Here is a 21059-nt window from a genome sequence, read left to right as displayed (position 1 = left end):
AAGGAGTCATCCTTGGTTAGCCTGAAGGAGGGAGCAGTTTAAGTCATGATAAAAATACAGCAACGTCTGCGTTAGCCCAGAGGAGTCATTCCAGTGCCAAACTACGTTATTCGAGGTAGAAAGAACATGGGGATGTCATCCCAGATGTTACAAAAAACAACAAAACTAAATTAGGGTCTGATGTGCTGAGCCATTCATCCAGAAACCTTAAGACGGAATACGGAAGGTCTCTCCCCTCCACCCCTAAGGATGCCAATAAGCTTCCCTGCTATGTGTAAGCACCTCCTTCTCTGACCTGTGCACTCATTCAGAGCCCAGATACCATCCCTTAGGACACCCAGACTCAGCTAAATAAAGTCTAAGACCCCCCGCAGCATGACTTTATGGCTACCCTGCCCCCAAATCTCTTCCCATCTGCTTGCTGATACCAAGAATCCTTGGAACAAAAGAACAGGTGCTCATTAAAGTTCCAGTCACGTGTACTGCACTTAATTCATACTCCAACTATATCGGTGAGTGTCAAGGCTGTGGTTTTTGGTTTTTTTCTCCTGATTTGGGGAGTTGGGTAGGCTAGGTACCTGGCACTAGAGCAAGCCCTGCTCGCCTTCAGCTGAGCATCCAGTGAAGCAGAGCATTGCCATGCGCTATGTTCACATGATGGGTGGAGAAGCTTCGTTTCCAGAATTTGTGGTTAGAAGTGGAGGACGTAGCAAGAGGATGCTGCCAGTGAGCTTTCTCTTTACAATGAAGGTCACACAAGAAAAAGATGGCGGGGGGGGACTTTAATCTCAATGTGTGTTCAGTGAGGAGGGATTACTTTATATCAAGGAGAATGGACATCCCTAGCCACCCTTTAAATGCAATCAAAACAGTACTGACCCCTACTTTCTGCCTCTGGGACCGGGGGCATCTGTAACTTGAGGGGATTGGACTAGAAGATTATCTCCCCTGTTTTTAGGTAGCCAGGAGGTAAGACCAGGATATCTTCAAAGCCAAGGGTCCCTTTCAGGTACCAGCTACATGGAAAGCATCTCTGATGAGCCTCCTCACATATCCCATAACTCCACATGGGAAGCTGTTGTGACAGCCTCCAGACGGAACACCCATCGGCATCCAATTCAGCTTCTCCAAGAGAACTCTACCTTTCGAATAAAGTCACCAGTCTGGGCATCAGCCTGGACCCTCTTCTCCTTCCCCCCTCACATCCAGTCAGGTGCTAGCCCCTGAAATCACTGGTCCTTACCCTCTCCTCCCTGGACTGCCTCCTGCTTTGTTTTCTGTCTCTCTCCCTTCCAGTTTTCCACAGACCTGCCAAAATATCAGAATGTCCTGTTCTGAATCCCAATTGCCCTTGAATAAAATAAATGCAAATTCCTCCTCCACCTAGCATTTCTACATCCCCCCTGAGCTGGTTCTAGACCCTCTCTCCAGCCTTGTTTCACATCCCCCTAACAAGCCTGATGTCCCATTTTCTGCCTCTGCAGCTTTCCAAAGTCAGTCCCCGTTCCTAGAATGCATCACTCTTCTTCCTTCAAGGCTCAGCTCTGGTGCTTCCTCTGGGAAGCCTTCCTGAATCCCTGCAGTTGTTAGGCCTCTCTATTATTAGGCCAATAATCTTGTATTTGTTCACTTGCTTATGGACCCCATTCTCCTAGGAAAGCCTTGAAGGCAGCCCTGGTGCCTTGTAAACCGCAGGCACTGGGGAATTGACTCATGTTTCCAGGCCTTTCCTTTTCTTCCTTCTCTCCCCTTACTTGACTCTCCCTCCCCCCAAATCCATTGTGTCTAAGAACTTTGATTTTTCTCCTGTTCTGCATCAGGACTTCTCTTTGGGGAATTGTCAAAGGGTTGTGGTGTGTGTGTGTGTGTGTGTGTGTGTGTTTTTTTTAAAGTCAGCGATTACCATTATTGTTTCTCAGACTTGTTTTCAAGGATTTTAAAAGAGGTTTAAGTGTTATGTGACCTAGAATTTATATATCAAGCTTGAAAAGAAAATGACCGTGGGTATTTTCTCACTTGAATCCCAGTTCCAGAGTCCTATACTTTATGCTCATAGATTCATTTTCTACCTTGATTTTCATATGGCATCTAGAAGGGGGAGGAAAGCTCCTGCCGTTTGAAAAGGCCAGAGGCGGTTTTCTATGCTCCAACCTCGACAGCCTTTGGCCAGGTGACCCTATTTCCCATTTTCCTTGGTCATTCCATTGTGGATAGCACAGCTCCCCTCTTGGGGAAACATTTCTGTGCTGCAGCAGGGGGGCTCATGCAGTGAGGAACACCGCCTCATCGGGATCCGGGTCCTTGCCACTGTCTCCACTCGGGGAGCGACAGCTCAAGTCCTCCACTCCAGACTCCTGGTCACTGTTGGCGGAGAGGTCGGGATCAGAGCTCTTTAAATTCTCCTGCGTGAGAATCAGGGCGGAATCATCGTCTCCCTGGGAAGGGCTCCGGGAGGGTGATGATTTGGGAGGCCCGCTGGAGTCCGCAGTGGGGTTCCCTACACTGGGGGTGGAGGCGGGCAGCCCTGGAGGTTTGATCTGTGGCGCACTGGGCTCTCTCTTCCCCGGTGTGTTGCTAAGCGGAATCTTGTGGATTTTCTCCAGTCTCTAAAAAGAAAAACGTTTCCATTTGTTTGGGGTGATGGACATTTTCTCTCTGTCTTTTCACTCCATTCTATCATCACATTGCTAGCAGCATTTATGAAACAGAACGACCTGAGTTTGGAAGTCACAGAATTTCAAACCCCAGAAAACCAGCACTCCATGTCTCACCATCCAGACTTGACCTGAAGACCTCGGAGGTCTCACAGCTCCAAAGTCCGTGACCTTGACAAACAACCGTTCCACTTGGCATTGGCTGTCAAGCCTTCATCCTCCCTCCTAAAAGAACATGTCAGATCCCTCTTGAACATGACAGCCTTCCAAGCATTTCCACACTGCCTTTTCTATACATTATAGAAGACAATAGCGTTTTTAGAGAATTCTAAGGTTTGCAGAGTGCTGTACAAATGGGATCTCATTTCATCCTCACAGCTACCTTGGGAGGGAGATGCTGGTATCACCCCCATTTTACAGTGCAGAAAACTGAAGCAGACAGGTGAAGTGATTTGCCCAGGGTCACTAATAGCTAGTACCTGAGGCTTTATATGTACATGTCTCTGTCTCTCTGTCTCTCTCCCTTCCCTCTGTTCACATGGGCTTTATCATAGCCTTATCTGCAGGTGCTCTGCCCAAAGGCATGCAAATTTGATGGCAAAAACTTTGAGAGATTTTGGGGTTGCTAGCTAGATTTTCTTTCTTAAGGCCCACCCCTTAAACCCAAATCACTCTGGCTCTCATTGTTTGGCCAACAATAGGTCTCAGGCCAAGGCCCGCTTGGTCATTGTTTGGGCTCTGATTGTCTTAGAGTGAATGTAGACAGCAATTATTTCTGTTTTGGTCAGAAACCCTGAGTGTCGGTCTTCCCCTCCCAGATTGATTTTTTTTTTTTTAACTAGGTATTCTCTGCCACATTTCTGACCTAGCCTTATGGGTGTTGCCTCAGTCAGACTGAGACCTTAGATTTAAAAGGCCAAGGTCCCCACCCCTACCCTGTTTCCTGGGCCATCTCCAGTCGTCCTGATTTATACTGGGCCACTGGACCCAAATGACTTTGGAGGAGACAGTGAGGCTGGCGACTTTGCACAGCCCTGTCTCACTTACAATTCACTTGTAAGTCATGACATCACCTCCAAGACATCAGTGATCTCCCTGGAGAACAACTACTCCCAGTTTACTCTTGTACATATCTTGTCTGTGCATCCTTGTTTGCATGTGGTCTCCCCCATTAGAAAGTGAGCTCTCTGAGGGCAGGGCCTGTCTTTTGCCTCCCTATTGTATCCCCAGAGCTTGACACAATGCCTGGCATGTAGTAGGTGCTTAATTAATGCTTCCTGACTCTGTCTGTGTCCCCTCACTTTCTTCTGTACCCTCTGCAATTCACAACTTTTCTCTCCAAAGTCATCAAGGATCTCTCAATTGCCCAATCTGGTGTCCTCTACTTCCTCTTCATCCTTCTTAATCAGCTACACCTCTCCACCCTGCTGCCCACCCTCCCTGGTGGTCCTCCTAGTTCTCTGGGTTTTCTGGATGCTGCGCCCCCTTGCTTCTCCTCTTGCCTGTCTGACCGACCTCTCCTCTCTCTCCTTTGCTGCATCTTTCTTCCAGTGACCTTGGTTATAGAGGCCCTGGAGGGTCCCTCAAGGGTCTGTCCTGAGCCCTCTTCTCTATCATCCTACTTGATGTTGTCATCAGCTCCCACAGGTTCAAGGATCACCTGGACGCCAGTGATTCCCAGATCTGTATCATCACCGTTAACCCAGCTGCAGCCCCACATGGCCCACTGCCCAGCCAACCCTCTGAACTGGATGTCCTATAAGATCTCAAACACCATGCATCTAAAAGAGGACTCCTTTCCCTAAAAGCTGCCCCTCTGCTGAACTTCTGTTATTATTGAGGGGACCTCCGCCTACTTCCTGGCCATTTCCACCCCTACCCCCACAACCAGCTTCCTTCCCTATGCTGCCCTGACCCATTGGAAAATCAGGGCCTTGGGGGTCCACTGGTTACTGATTATTAAAGAGCACTCATTCATGCCTTCCTCCTTCCAGTCATCCACAAGGATACCTTGAAGTGATCCTTGATCCTTCTCATTCTCATTCAGCCACAGATCTAATCAGTGGCCAAATTCCAACATTTCTATATCTACCACACCTCTTCCTACGTCCCTCACACACAGCCACAGCCCTAATCCAAATCCTTATCTCTTCTCACCCAGGCAATTACAAACACCTTGTAGTTACTCTCTCTGTCTCAGAACCCCCAGCCACAGCCTCTAGAGTGGTCTTCCTACAGTAGGGTCTGAACATGGTGCCCACTCCTTACTCACCAAGCTCTGGTGGCTCTCTGTTACTGCTTCAGCATCAAATATAAACTTCTTTGTTAGTATTTTAATCTCCTCAAGTCTGGTTCTTTCTTGCCTTACTTTACTTTCTTTCACACTCTCTGCTGTCCAGCCATGCTGGCCTGCTTTCTACCATGCATTTGCACTAGCCTGGGACCCCATGCCTCGAAGGCTCTCCCTCTGGACCTCTGACTCTTGAAATTTTTAGTTTCTTTCAAGATTTAACCATGGCACCACCTTCTATATCTCCTGCCCTCCCAGGCCCTAGACTAGCTCTCCCCTACCTTTCTTACACAAACTCACATTCTTATGGAGGAGAAAGTGTGGTGATAGATAAATATAGATAGACGTGTATATGTCTATATATACATTTTATATATATGCACATACATACATACACGCAGATAGATGTATGTGTATATATGATAAATGGATATGTCTGCATACATGCATACACACATACACATACATACACACATATCCATGAGGACAGAGATTTTTTCCATTTTGTCTCTGTCCCCTGTGCTTAAGCACAGTTCCTGGCACATAATAGGTGCTTTAACAAAGCATTGTTGACTGACTACTGATTAACCAAAGAAAGTTCCACAGAGGAAAATGGAAGGTAGACTGGCTCTGTCCCCTTAATGGGGCTTCCACCAGACAGCTCTACCTAGACATGTCAGAGACATCTCAAACTCATGTTCTCTAAAAGACCTTATTATCTAGAACTCTGAATACAATCTCAGTTCAGAGAAGACAAGCCAGTATAATTAAGGGTACATGGTGGAGGGCTGTTAGGGAGGGAGGGAGGGATGAAGGAAGGATGCAAGGAAGGAAGGAAAGAAGGAAGGAAGGAAGAAAGGAAGGAAGGAAGGCAGGCTCCCTGAAATGCTAGGGGAAAGGAACCCATGAAGTGCACCTTGAATTGTCCCTGAGGTGCCTGAAGTAGGGCTGGCCATACTGGGGCCAGTGCTCAACCCACAGTCAGACAGTGAGTGAGGGTGGGGACCAGGACAAGGAATGGAGAGTAAGGTTCGATAGGGAGGCTGGCTGGGGAGGATGACTGGGTGGTTAGACAGCTAGGCAGAGAGGTCCAGACTTAAGGGAAGTGGAGGATTCTGAAAGCTCAGGAGAGCAGCATTCTGGGGTTTGTCTGTCTGGGGTTGGATGGAAGGAGGAGGAGCCACAAGGGCAGACAAGGCCACGGGGAGGCTTGCCAGCCATCCACGCAAGAGAATGTGATGGGGGAGGAAAAGGCACTGGCCTCAGGCCTGGGTTACCTCTTCTAACACCTGCAGCTCCTCTTCTAACTGCTGTGTTTCCTCTTTCACTGCCATCAGGTAATCGGTCACCGACTGCCGGGGTTGCACGCTTTTTTCAAAGCGGTTATACATTCCACTCCAAAACCTAGAGAAGATAAGAGAGGCCAGTGATTACTGCCAAGACATCTTCAGGCTCAAAGTTCCGTCGGGGCCACCTAACGACAGTTTTCTGCACCAAGCGTACACCGGCAGGAGCAGAAAGAATGCAAGTTCTGAGGAGCTCCCGAGGAAGGAAGAGGGATTCTGGACTTGGAGAAGGAATTCTGCTGCTAAGCGGGGGATGGGGTGCAGATGGAAGCCTGACACAGAGACAGAGGCCAACGATTCACAACATATATACTGAGACCAACTCCCTGGAGTCACTTGACTTAGATTTAAAAGGTCACACCACAAACCAATCAGAGGAACAAGCAATCAATTACTTTCCAAAAATATGGCTAGGGAAAGACTTCAGAACCAACCAGAGACAGGACAATCAGAAGCTAAAATGGACAATTTTAGTGACATTAAATTTAAAAGGTCTTGTACAAACAAAACCCATGAACTAAAATGGGCAGGGAAAGTTAACTGGGACAAATCTTGGCAGCAAATTTCTCTGATAAAGGGACTGACTCCAGTTTGTAGGAACATGATCCACTCCCTGGTTGATAAATGGTCAGAGGATGTGATCAGGCAACCTTGAAACTCAATGAAACGCAAACTGAAGCAGCCCGAGGTCAGGTTGGCAAAGCTGAACGTGACAAAACATCTCGCTTTTATATGGCACTTTGGGGTTTGCTCTCTCATGTTCTCTCATCCAGTCTTCACAACAGCCTTGAGAGGTAGGTGCTAATATTATCCCCATTTTATGGATGAGGAAACTGAAGCAGATAGAGGTGAAGTGACTTGCCCAGGGTCACACAACTAGTCATTATGTGAGGAAGGATTCAACTTTAGGCTGTCCTGACTCCAAGCCAAGCATTCCGTTCACTCTGCCAGCTAGTTGCCTCAAAAAACCAAAAGAAAATGACAGGTGCTGGGAGGGAAAACAGGCATGCTAAATACATTGTTGGTGGAACTGTGAACTAGAGCAGCCATTCTGGAAAGGAATTTGGAGCTTTGCCCCCAGAGTTACTTAGCTGTGCACAGCCTTTACCCCAACAATAGCTCTGGTAAACCTACACCCCAAGAGATCAAAGAGGAAAAGGATCCATATGTCCAAAAATCATTATAGTACCTCTTTTTGTGATGGTAAACTGAGGGGGGCGTCCACCACCTAGTGAATGGCTGAAGCAGTTGTGGTCTGTGAATGTGATGGAACACTACTAAAGGGACAATTCAGAGAAGTCCGGGAGGACTTTTAGGAACTGATGACCGCAGAGAACCTATGAGAATACAATGACGCTTTGGGAGGACAAGTTTGAAAGAACTGAGAGCCTTGATTCCCCAGTAAGGATAATCCCAGAGGTCTGTCCAGGCAGCTTCTGCCCCACATCCTGACAGAGAGATGGATTCGTGACGAGAAATCAGACATAGATCTTTGGACACCATCTTCATTAAGTATACGTGATAAAAGGGCTTTCTTTTTTTTATGGAGGGGGTAGATAGGAAAGAGAAAATTTAAAAAATAAATAAATTTAACCCCACCCACTCCAATAAACTAAAGGAATATAGTCAATTAGCCAGTGAGTCGAAGAAAGGACTGACAAACCAGATCTGTCGGTGGGACGCCGCAGGCTAAAACAAGAAGCCGGGAACTGTCTCCTAGTTTTTTTGTTGTGCTGTTACTTTGCTCTGTTTTGAGGCCTGGAGGAACTTCCTTAGGATGGTCTGTGTGTGACACTGGAGTCACACGTGTACAATATCCTTCCTCCTCCTCGTCGGAGCTTGACCCAGAACACACAGAGCAGTCAAGCAGCTCAGAAGCCCAGAGCTCCTCCGACTTAGGGGCGGCTGGATGAGCTTAAGGGGATTTAGCCAAACAAGGTCAGTGCTACGTGCCCTCGTACAGTCCTGAAAATCCAGAGCTGATGGCCCTGCCCATGCTGCAGATGGCCCAAGAGCATGGCACGCAGTGAAACAAAGGATGACTCCCACGGCCATGGTCCTGGGCAACACCCTTCAGCTTCTGCCTGGACAGTGTCAGGGTGGCCAAAAGGGGGCAGGGGCAGAATCACCCAATTTCTAGATTATTAACCGGGGCTGGTCCTTAAATGCAAGCTGCCCCTCCAATTATCCAGACTGACCTATGATGGGAGGATATTCTCTGAGTACAGGCAGTGTGGACTGGAGATCATCTCTCACACACTCCAGAGCTGTAAGACTATGGGCAAGTCATTGTCAAGTTAGGGCTCACAGGGTTTCATTGTCCTCATCTGTAAAATGAGGACAATGATGTCCTTGTACCACGGGTTATGGGGCAGGCTACAGGCTACTGAGAAAGGTGCGGATGGCCCCACGCTGGTATTCAGTATTCCTCACCCATCTCCCTTCCCTCCCCACCCTGTTTCTAGGGATTCAATCAGCCATACCCTCTTACAACAATTAGTTCATTTTTTAAGCCTAGGGACAACTAACGACCCTTCGGGTGCCCAAGGTCCCTTATTCTGCTCCTGTATGGACTTGAAACCAAAAAAGTAGATGTCAGTTATCATTCTTTTTTCATTTCTTAGAAGAAAATCAGGAATTGTGAGGCACAAGGCAAGCTTCTAGCGAGATCACACAAAACGAGAATGATGGGAAACAGCTGGCTCCTGAGACTTAGCCCTGTCTGACCTGCAATCTTGCACAGGCAGCAGTGAATGGACTTCAAGAGCACAGAGTGTAACCTATTCAGAAAAACCTGGAAGAACTTTTACGAACTGATGCGGAGTGAAGGAAGCAGAGCCAGCAACACCACAACGTGCTCAGCTATGACGGAAGTAGCTCTTCTCAGCAGGGCAGTGATGCAAGACAGTTCTAAGACTCATGATGGGAAATGCTCTCAATATCCAAAGAAGTATGGAGTCTGAACGCTGGGAACAGACTGTTTGCACTTTCTGTGTGTTTTTTCTTTCTCGTGGTTTTTCCTTTTTGTTCTGAGTCTTCTTACACAATGTGACTAATGTGGAAATATGATTAATACGGTTGTACACGTATAGTCTATATCAGATGACTTGCTGTCTTGGGGAGGGGAGAGGGAGAAAAATTGGGAACTAAAAATCTTATAAAAGTGAACATTGAAAACAATCTTTACATGTAATTGGAAAATAAAATACTATTAAGTGGGGGGAAAAGTCTAAATCTGCACTCAGCTCAAAGGAAGAAGTGAGGAGATAAGGGTCAACACCCACACCCCTTGGTCAATCCACAGCTCTGCCACAGCCTCACTGGGTGACTTTGGACCAGGCCCATGACCCCTGGGGGCCTCAGTCTGTAAAGGAGGTGTCGTGGACATCTGGGGGAGAATGCACCACAGTATATAAGGTGACAGGCTGGGCTCTAAGGAGGCTTTCTGTGATCTCATGAACAAATAAAAACCATGTCCCTCTCTTTGCTGAAGGCCTGGGATCGGTGACCTAGAACCAGGAGAGGGAAAGTGAGGATCGGGGGGAGGACACAGATGGTGCCCTGTCCTGCAGAACAGACAGAGAAGGAGCAGCTGGGAGGGGAATGCCACCACCACCACTGCTGCCCAGTAGCAGCCTCACAAAATTCAGAGGTCATAGAGAGCAGGTGGGAAGGCCAAGGATGGAGAAGAGGCCACCAGAATGAAAGCCACCAAGCACATGGGCCGACTACACATCTTTGTGATCCTAGGGAGTAGGACCACTTTACCTTTCATTACATCCCTAGCTGGCACACAAAAGGCTCTTGATAAATGCTTGCCACCTGACTGTCCTCACTGCAATAAGGCAACATTTCTATGCTTGCCCGAGTCTCTATTACATTCCTGAGTGAGATGAGGAGATTGTGAAGACTTTTCATAATTTGGGGAATATTGGATTTTCTAAATAAAATTTGTCTTCCATAAGGCATCTATCCCTGAGTTTCAGGTATCCAGGGCTTGTGGACAGTCAGTTGGGCCCCCCCTTTACCAGCTACCAGCTTTCTTTGTGAAAGTGCCACGGGCTGTAGCCAAAACTTAGCAGATCTCCCCTTTGTTTGTTGTACTGTTGCCACATCAACACTACCAGCTCCCACTTTTCCCCTTCCCCTCTTTTCTAAAGCCACATCAGCAGTTAAATTAGATATTAGATGAGGTAATTGTGTTGGGATAGGTGAAGATTTCCCGGGGTTTGTCTAGTTTTTCGTGCTTAGATTGTGAGCCCACCTCCCAGCCAATGGAGAGGTGGGATAGTGGGGAGGTGGGATTCTCTGCGTTAGGGTATAAAAATTGCGTTTCAATTCCTGTAAGTTGCCTCCTTCCATTAGATTCCCCGACCTGGGTGGAAGGACGTCCCTTTCTCGAGAACTGTCATAAATCCTTTTCTTTCTGTTCTTATTGAGAAGCCTCTTTATTTATTTAAAATTTTGAGTAAGAGTCTTTTTATCCCATACACTCCTAACAGTGACTCCCTTTAAAGCTCAACGCAAATGAATGCTCCATCCTTCGGGCAGCCTTGTACTCCTCCAGTCAAGGGGATGACAATCTCCCCCAGCAGCTTCCTTCCTTTCACTCCCTATTCCTCTAACATCTCCACAGCCTAGACAGAGCCCTCACTGGCCAACACCCAACCCCAATCCCTAGAGATCTGGAGCCATGATCAGATCAACTCTGCCATTGTTCCTGGATGGGTTGTGTCAATATACTTCCATTCCTGTACTAGGAGGTACTCGGGTTATCCTATTAACATTCCTAAGCAGGATTCTCCTCCCAGGCCACCTGCTTTGTCCCCCTCCCTCAGAATACAAGCTCCTTGAGGGCTGGTACAGTTTGGCTTTTGTAGCTGAATCCTCAGATCTTGAAACTCTTTCCTTCATCCTTCAGTCTGTCAACAAGTATTTATAGGCACTTATAAGCCAGGCCCTGCTAAGGCCCCAAGCCTGACCGGTTGGGGATACAGGGAAAGGCAAAAACAGACTAAGTGAGGAAACAACAAGCAGACTCTACAGATGAGCTAAATACAGGGATCAACAGGAAATAATCAACACAGGGAAGGGGCTGGCTTTGAGAGGAATGAGAAAGTCTTCCTGCGGGAGGTAAGGCGCTAGTTAGGTCTTGAAGGAAGCTGCGGGGAGCCTGGAGGCAGAGCAGAGGAGGAGGAATACTAGGCCTGGAGGACAGCCAGTGCAAAGACAGGGAGTCGTGCATCCATTCATCCGATTGATCATTCACTGATTCACATTTTTGAATGTGTTACTATATATATTTTTGAAATGTGTTCATATTTGAGGGATGTGCATCTGTGCTGTGTCTCCTTGTGGGGCTGGTTGGTCCACAAGGGCAGTCATGGGCTCTGGGTTCTACTTTCTGTCTCCCTGACGCTGAGCCCAGGGCCCGGCCACCAGCACGGGCTTCACAAATATTTGTTATGCCTAGAAAAGATAACAGAAGCGTTCCCATACTTGTACATGAAGTTGCAGGGGCTGGTTGGGGGCCGGAGTGTTCCCTGAGCCTGGCTGTGGTCCGCTCGGAACAGGGGATTCAGGTAGTCAGCCCGATTCTTCCACAGGTGAGCCCACAGAGAGTGTGTTCTTTCTTGAATTCTGAGGGACAGAATGAAGAAAATCCACCTGAAGTCCTTCCCAAGAATCAAGGCATCTCCATGACTCAGAATTTCTGAGCTGGAGGCCAGACTTTCAAGACCAGCAAGTACCCCCGATTTTACAGATGGAACCCTTGGAGGGGAAGTGGCTTTTCTGCTATCACACAGTCCTTTAGTGGCAGAGCCAGCCAGAGTACCCGGGGCTCTGGACTCTGCCTTCAGTGCTCTCCCATGCTCAATGTCTCAGGCAGAGGAGGCCAGGCACATTCTTCAGGGGATCCTCTCCTCCTGTAGGGACCAGGGAGTGCTCTCAGATGTCCCAGATTCACTAAGTTAACCCAATACATTCAAGTGTGCACTCACCAGATTCCATGGGAAAATACTGCAAAAAACTGACTTTTGTCCTATTTTATAACCTGAAATTTTTTCTTGTTGTTCAGCCATGTCCTACTCTTTGTGACACCATTTGGGGTTTTCCTGGCAGAGATACTAGACTCATTTGCCATTTCCTTTTCCAGTTCATTTTACAGATGAGGAAACTGAGGCACACAGGATGAGGTGACTTACCCAGAGTCATACAGCTAGGAAGTATCTGAGGACAGATTTGATAAGTCTCCCTGATTCCAAGCCCAGCACTCTTTGTACTGTGGCTCCACCAGGCTGAAAATTTTACACATAAATGAATTTAGAATCAGCAGGGCTCTGGAAGAAAGGGCTGGCTGTGGAATGAGGAAGTCCTAGATTCAAGTCCTACCTCTAGCACTTGCTGACTGAGTAACCCCAGGCAAGTCACTTTAGCTCTAAGTGCTCCAGAGCAACTTACTTTTAGAAATGTGTTGTGTAGATTTGTGTTGATAGCTGTTGTTTTTACATAAACTAAATTTCCCCGTTTTTCCCCTTCCCTGGTCCCCCCTCCCAGACAGCCATCCCATATAATCAAAAAATATTTTTTAAAAGAAAAAGAGGATGAAAAGGGGAAAAAAATCATCAAAATTGAACAACACACTGTAAAGGTCTGGTAACTTCCTCAGACCATGCACTGAGGAGGAATGGCTGACCTGGATCACTGAGTCCCACACTGGGACTGCTTTACTCCCACAAAACCACAGGTCTGGACCAGCTAACTTGCTCCTGTCATCTATAAGCACTGGCTGACCTGGTCTAGACACAATGTCTCACACTCAGCCTAGATTCCCCTTAAAGGCCAACCTGGATAGAGGGCCAAAGAGAAGTCTTTAAAGGGTTACTGGGTTTCCTGGGATGGGCAATGGCTCCCAGAGGAGCCCAAGACACTCACCTCAGCTCCCGTCGCTCCTTCTGGTTGTTACAGAGAAAGGTTCCAAATTGGCAGGAATGGATGTGATGCTGGATGTGCACCAGAAACCTCTCATTGAACTCGAAGGCGCAGGGGAACTGCTCCGTGAGCTGCCACACACACTCCAGAAACTGGTCGATGACTGGGGAGATCTCTTTGGGGTCTCCATCCAGGTGGCCGTACCTGCAACAACACAGTGGGAGATGCTGAGAGGATGGACAGATGTGCCCACTGAGAAGAAGGACAAAAAGGAAGCGAAAGGGACAGAAAGGAGGCCCCCAAGCAGCCCCAGGACCACCCCAGAAAAGCTGGCTAAAGGACAGACAGATGTCCACAAAGTGAGCACCGAGACAGAGAAGATGCCTAAACCTCCTCTTTCCAGAGCAGATGTTCTCACCCAAGTCCTGTGTGTTCTGCAGTGCCTTTACCATTATCCCCATTCTGCATATGGGGAAACTGAGGTTCCCAGAGGCTAAGGGATCTGCCCAGGGTCACTGAGCTCATGAAGCAGAAGAACCCAAGAAGCTGGGAACGTCCAAAAGAGCCCAGGACTTCTCATACCATGTGCAGTGCCTTGCGAATACAGAATGAAATTAAACGAATGATTTCAGAAGGTCACACACCTGTGGCTTCACTATTCTGACTGCAAGTCACAGAGCCTCTAGGAATCTCAGTCACTTTAGCTGTAAAGCTGTGGAGATAAAATCTGCACTATCTACAAAAAATGTGCATCTTTCCATGCCAGGGAGTATTTGCCAACAAGCAGACTCTTAGTCATGAAAAAGGACAGGAAAGTTTGCAATTAATCCTCCATTTTTAAAGGATTTGTATTGAGAAAGGACCATAGCGATCTTATAAGCTAACACTTTGACTCTTCAGTTGAGGAAAGTGAGGCTCTAGGCAGGGAGGCAATTTGCCCAAAGTTAGACAGAATGAGAAAGCATGGCTGAGTTGTGAGCTACACCAAGGGGGGCTCTTCCATCAATGAGTTCCTGAATCCAAGCAAAGACTAAAATATATCAGACTTAGCTAATAATTAGCTAATTAGCTAATATTAATGTTAGCCAGGAGTTGGACTTTTTTTCCCTCTGTGACACCCGCAAGTTAATGATACTTATACAATAGCATCCGTAGTAAGAAATAAAACACAGAGAAAGGTCTATCAAATCAGGCCACTGTCTCAAGCAGGTGACTCTTCTCACACCCTTAAACAATTTCCAGCTTTAAAATTAGATCACTGCTGATATGCCCTATGCAAGGGCAAAACCATACCTGTGATGAAACTTGTGTCCGAAGGAAATCCAGTCTTTTTCAATTAATACCTACAATTAGAAAGACACACTAAGAAAACATGGTCGTGTAGCTGGGTGACTGCTGAGGAACACTGAGTAAGTGACGCTCACCCAGTGGCTCTTTGGGAAAACTCAGCCACCTGCTGAAGAACTCTACGACAAAGAGGCTACCCATGGTGATGATCATGTTTAACCCAAAGTAAGACAACGATCCCAGTGGAAGTGCTATTCTTATGACTGAATTAGGATTGGGATCTGAATTCACATTCTCTAGCCAAGTCTAGACCTAGTCATTTTTACCTACACAAGGAATATGATCATTATGGCTAATCTAAGAACTGCAGGACTAAGCGGTGGGGTTATGGAGACGTGGAATTCACTTCAACATGGCACATTTCCAAGCACTTAGGGTTGATCTAAAGTGGCATAGCCTTTGCTGGTAGATAGTGAGCTCCCCATCACGAGAGGTACTCGAGAAGAAATTGGAAGACCACTTTTCAGGGATGCTATAGAGGAAGCTAGCATTTGTGAGGTGCTTACTGTGTGCTAAGAGGGAATGCCAGTTCAGATATCAGTTGAACCCAATGTCCTCTGTGGCCTGTCACTAATAGCCCTGGGATCTTGCAGGGTCTGTGACCTAGCTGAAGGTGTTAGGACCACTGTGCACAATTAAGGGATGAAGAAGAAGCTGGTTGGGAGGCTTAGGGCTAGTGCTGCCTCAGTCTACCCATTCTGGTTGCATCTTCTGTGTGGGAGGGGGCCACAGCTAGTTCCCAAGCCTGCTTTTGGCAACTGCAGGACAGTCATACTCACCATGAAGCCCTTCAGCGTCCGGTAGTAAGGATCCAGGAGCAGGCTGGCCACTGAGCACACCTGGGCCGTGCGGTCCCAGCCGTCTGAGCAGTGGACAAGAACACTGGTCCCTTCCTCAGCCACAGCCTGAAAATACAGATGGGGGACAGTCAGCCAAAAGGAGGGGTTGGTGCAGGGCAGAGGCTGGGACAGATCTCTCCTCCAGCTAGGAGCCCCTGGGTCCCCTCCCTTTTGGAGGAGAGCATGTGGCCAAGGTTCCTGTGGATTCTGAAGGACAGGCAGGTTTTTATGTAGGGGTTTCCATACTGTGCCTGAGGGGCAGCCAGCTGACCTTTGAGACCCGAGGTCGCTGGCTCTGTGGCCATAAAGAAAGAGAAGGGAAGGGACAAAGAGGGCTTTCCACAGGGTCACAGGAAAGATCTAGACTGAAAGGGACCCAGCTTTGTCTTCCCTGTAACATAGGGGGGTACACCCCAGCCTCAGCCTTCTCTGGGAAAAATAACTGCCTGAATCCTGAACTAAGCCTCGGGAGTCCAGAGAAGTCACAGCCTGTGCCAAGACCGTTGACTTTTGTCATTCCAGTCACTGTGATGAGTGGTGCAGTGGAGAGGGTGCTGAGCTCAGAGACAGGAAGCCCTGGGTTCAAATCCCTCCCCCTCCTGATACATATCCCCTCTGTGATCCTGGGAGAGTCGCTAAACTTTCCATCCCTCAGTTTCCTCCTCTGTCAGTCAGGAGTTGGATTCAATGGCCTCTGAGGTCTCTTCTCACTCAAGATCGATGAATCAGTGTTGACCCTGGGGAGGTTACTTCAGTCCTCCCCTGCAAAAGGGTGGCCTTGGATTGATAGGCTGAAGACTCAGATGGCCTTTCTCCCCAGGTACAGTGCCTGAGAGACAGTGCATTGCGGGGGAATGCCCCCCACTATGAACCACAGCACCTCCAGCTTCAGGGATCCTCCATCTGAGCTGATTTCCACCCCTCTGACACCTTACTACATCCTCTGGGGGAGTGGCAGAAGCCCCAGAGGTATCTTCTGGCCCCAGCTCCTTCCATGTTGGGTGGGCCTGGCTGTGGACAGTGGACACATCAGCCCCCCCCAGGTTCTGGCTTAGATGGGTAAACTCAAGCTTCATGGGGCCAATCTAGCTTCTTTGAACCCAGGGCCATGTGACCTCACTCAGGACATCCAGGGCTGACAAGATCACTCACCTTGGCAATAAAGACCCCCGCATCCAAGATGGCTTTGATGTGCTTCAGCCAGCCAGAATTCTCCAGGCCCCAGAGAAAGTCACTCATCGAGGGTGATCGCAGCTCACACACTAGAAAACAAGGTGGGTTGTGACAAATCCTGGGGTGCTAATGGCCCTGGCTTCAAATGGGAGCTCGCGGCCTGCTATCTGACTTTACATGTGAGGAAACTGAAGTACAAGGAAGCTGTGGGACCTTCTGAATCCAAGCCCAGGGTCTTCCTGCTACCCCAAAAGTACCCTGCCCTTGCCATGACTGCTCAGGCCCACATCTCCTTTTATGCCAGAATTTCCAGGTGGTAGAGAAATCCCTGACCTTAGAAGTCAGAGGACCCAATTACATCTCAATCAGGCTGCTGACTATGCAACCTTGAGCTACTAACTCTTCTCCAAGCCTCAGTTTCTCAGTCTTCAAAATGGAATCCTAACAGCTCCAACCTCCCAGGCTTTCTGTGAAGATCCAAGAGGATAGTCTTGTAAAGTGCTTTATAAAGGTAAGCTTTTCTTTTTCCCCTCAATTCATTTCAATAGTGGTTCTGACTAACTTTTTCAGCTATGGGGAGAACACAATACCCCTCTGGGGCTACTCTATGCACATTAGAAGAGGAAAATGCTCTGTAAAAAAAAAAAAAAAAGATCCCAGTAGGTAGATTTGCAGGGCCAGTTCCACTGGGCAACATCACACTCAACCCACTGAGGCTTCATAATGCTGCTAGAATGTTCCTAACTGCCATGAATCCTAAAAGTACCAAGAAAGAGACCTTGACCCTTGGAAGGAGACTTTCTGGCCAAAACGCCTTGGCTTCCGGCTGATGGATGAAAGGGAACAAAAGAGAGGGGTTCCGGGATGCTTGAAATACCAAGGAAAGAATTTTCCAAATTTCATACAACAAATTCTAGCCAGGTAATTGTGAGCAATATTTATCCTGAGGCAGCAACCCCATGACTATTGTGCTTCATCTTCTCATTCAAAATGGAAGTTTAGTTATTAATTTCGTATTTATAATGTATTTTTTATGTGTCCTTGTCAAGGAGGGACTGTAATGCATAGAGAAACTGAGATTTCATTGGCCAAAATACAGCAAGGCTTTGGTGTAGACCAAGCAGCACCCTAACTTTTTGGTCGCAGGACCCCTTTTCTCTCTGAAAAATTACTGAGAACCCCAAAGAGCTTTTGTTCAGGTGGATTAATACCTTTCAATATTAAAAATTAGAAGCACTGGTAACGAGGCTAATGGAGGTGATGGAATTCCAGCGGAGCTATTTAAAATCTTAAAAGATCATGCTATTAAAATGCTGCACTTCCTATGCCAGAAAATTTAGAAAACTCAGCAGTGACCACTGGGTTAGAAAAGACCAGTTTACATCCCAGTCCTAAAGAAGGGTGGTGCCAAAGGTGCCCAAATTACTGACAACTGCATTAATTTCACACTCCAGCAAGGTTATGTTTAAGATGCTGTAAGTCAGGCTTCAGCGATGTGTGAACAGAGAATTGCCGGAACAGAGGCAGAGGAGCTAGAGACCAAATTGCCAGCATTCTCTGGATCATGGAGAAAGCCAGGGAGCTCCAGAAAAACATCTACTTCTGATTCACTGACTATTCTAAAGCCTTTGACTGTGTGGATCACAACAAAATGTGGCAAATCCTCAAAGAGATGGGAAAACCTAATCATTTTTCCTGTCTTCTGAGGAACCTGTATGTGGGCTAAGAAGCAACAGTTAGAACCCAATGGGGAACAACGGGTTGGTTTAAGATTGGAAAAGGAGTGTGACAAGGCTACATGTTCCCACTTTTATAAGTTTATTTAAGTTACATGCAGAGTACATTATGTGAAAAGCCAGGCGAGGTGAACCAAAAGCCAGAATTAAGGTTACTGGGAGAAGTTTCAACAGTCTCAGCTATGTAGGTGATGCCATTCTGATGGCAGAAAGTGAAGAGGAGTTGAGAAGCCCCGTGATGAGGATGAAAGAGGAGTGTGGAAAAGCTGGCTTGAAGCTTAGCATCCAAAAAACGAAGATCCTGACAACTGGCCTCATCACTTCCTGGCAGAGAGTGGGAGAGGAAATGGAAGCTGCTTCAGATTTTATATTGGTCTCAAAGATCACTGTGGTCGGCGACTGCAACCATGAAATTAAAAGGCGCTTGCTCCTTGGAAGGGAAGCTATGGTGAATCTGGACAGCAGACTAAAAAGCAGAGACTTCACCTTGCCAACAAAGGTCCACATAGGCAAACCTATGGTTTTTTGAGTAGCAATGTATGTCTGTGAAAGCTGGACTATAAGGAAAGCTGAGTGCCATGAATTGTGGGGCTGGAGAAGACTTTTGAGAGTCCCTTGGGCAGCAAGGAGATCAAATCAGTCATTGTTTAAAGAAACTGATTCAGGCTGTTCACTGGAAAGTCAAGTGGTAGAGTTGAAGTTAAATCTTTTGGCCACATAATGAGAAGACAGAATTCATTGGAAAAGACCCTGATGTTGGGAAAGATTGAAGGCAAAAGAAGGGAATGAGAGAGGATGAGATGGGTACACGGTGTCATGGAGGGGATTAACAAGAACTCAGACAGACGGAGACAGTGGAGGACAGAAGGGCCTGAAGAGACAGACATGACTGAATGACTAAATGACATTTAGAGTAAAATGGATAAAATTTTAAAATATGCTTATCAACTCATTTGAAAATACTCATTACATTACATGAACAACATTTTTTAAAATGAAAATTAACCACTTTCCAAAAAAAAAAAATTTAGTGAGGAAAATGGCATCATTTTACATACTTTCTGCAAATCCTGATTACCTGGATTAATAGAAGACAATGATTCTCATATCTGTTTCTGAATTCAATCTGTCCTGATCATGTTGGCTTGGCTGTTGTATCTGAAGAAAATCCAGCCACCCACAGATACGGTGTTAGAAATGGAGACTGTATTTAATAGGCAAAGGATGTCTTATACTTATCTTGGAAATAGTTTTGACCTTGAAGATGCCCTGAAAGGGTGTCCAGGCTCCATAGACCACACTGAGAACCAGCAGTGTAGACAGAGATACATAAGATAAAAACATAGGCTAGGGAAGAGCTAACTTCCTTCTTAATCTCCTTTTTGCTACTGCTCAAATTCATTTTGCAGGTAAAGCTAGAAGGTATCTCAGGCCTATTGAAATCTAAATTAGTTATCTGTGAGAGAGGGCTTTGATTTTTACCCTCCAAAAGGGTCAAAGGCCTTTTCTTAGTCTGGGGACATTCTGCCTGACTTCTGTTATCTAGGCATGGTAGCTCTGATTAAAGACACTAAATTCTGGCCACTATTCCCTAGCAGACAAGCTGAGATGACTCGGGTGGCCCTGAAGAGGCCTCCTGCCATCATTTAGGTCTGTCTATGCTCAGACACTGATTTGACCCCAGAAACATTCTCAGAGGCCTTGGGGAGCCTCATGACCAAAGGCAATCCTTTCCATTTTGGCTACAGTGCTACTGCACTCATATCCAATTCATGCACAAGTGAAGACATTGCCCTCAGGACGTCATTGGTCCTCTTTGAGAAGGACCACCACCACCCATAACAACAACCCCTTCTCCCAGTATCCTTGAAATTGATCCTGGACAGACCAGGGAGTTGGGCAGAAAAGCCATCACAATCCTTCCCACCCTCTATGCCCACAGGGCAGGGAATGGAGTACTAGACTAAAAATAAAGGTACCAGCTGGGGCTGCTGACCTCTGATGGTTGGGACAAGGCAGTGGAAAGGCCTTAGAAGTAAGGTCCAAGATGTGGGGGGGAAGGGTTAAAGGGTTTCCAATGGATCTCAGAGGTCATCTCAGCCCTCCCCCCTTCATTGCCCAGAAGAGGAAACCCAGGGCCAGAGACACTGCCCCATGCTGCCTACTTCTTCTCCCTTATAGATCATTAAACTGGGAGCCCCTGGAGGGCAGTGCTCAGTGCAGGGCCTGGTACACAGTAAGTGCTTAATAAATAGATTGATTGACTGGTTGATGGTACGCTGGGCACCACGAAGCTCTGACCTGGGCTGTGGCAGCTTTTGTCTCCCCTCTTTCACTTTTTTCCTTTTCAGAAACAAATATTGACGTGCATATGGGAAGCCAGCTGGCCCCCAAGGTTTTCCAAGAAGCTTGTTTTCAAGGTAGCCACTGCTGCATCCTCTGCCCAGGTCAAAAGACCACACCATTAGCCAAGCTGGCCAAATGATGGAGCCCCCAAGCAGATGGAGCCCCACTGAGCCTGAGATGGTAAAACACAAAAACAACGGGTCTGTTTGCACACATTAGCCCCAAGGAGGCAAAAAGGCCCAGCCGCTCCAGCCTGAATCCACAGCCAATATTTACCCACTTTTTACTGACCGGAAGTCCACTTCAGCCATCACTGGGGACACACAGGCCTACACTGCTTGTCAGCTACTGAGGAGACTGTTCTATTAATATTTGCTCTAAAGGACTGAGCTGAC

General features: G+C 47.2%; 1 protein-coding gene across 1 annotated transcript in view; it reads right to left on the bottom strand.

The window, feature by feature from the left end:
• Positions 1–458: 458 nt before the first annotated feature.
• The window catches only part of MTMR7 (myotubularin related protein 7), a 49252-nt gene continuing 28651 nt past the window's right edge, over positions 459–21059 (bottom strand). Inside the window, exons 7-13 of the mRNA XM_072625650.1 lie at positions 16562–16671; positions 15350–15475; positions 14517–14566; positions 13227–13427; positions 11790–11930; positions 6222–6348; positions 459–2606 (exon numbers count right to left, since the gene is read on the bottom strand). Of these exons, the coding sequence (XP_072481751.1) occupies positions 2262–2606; positions 6222–6348; positions 11790–11930; positions 13227–13427; positions 14517–14566; positions 15350–15475; positions 16562–16671 (1100 nt within the window). The 3' untranslated portion in view covers positions 459–2261. The remainder of the gene's footprint in view (positions 2607–6221; positions 6349–11789; positions 11931–13226; positions 13428–14516; positions 14567–15349; positions 15476–16561; positions 16672–21059) is intronic.

This window comes from Notamacropus eugenii, chromosome 7 (assembly GCF_028372415.1).
Source record: "Notamacropus eugenii isolate mMacEug1 chromosome 7, mMacEug1.pri_v2, whole genome shotgun sequence".
Taxonomy (NCBI): Eukaryota; Metazoa; Chordata; class Mammalia; order Diprotodontia; family Macropodidae; genus Notamacropus; species Notamacropus eugenii.
Note: the sequence above shows the minus strand (reverse complement) of the source record. Positions and strands in the feature narration are given on the sequence as shown.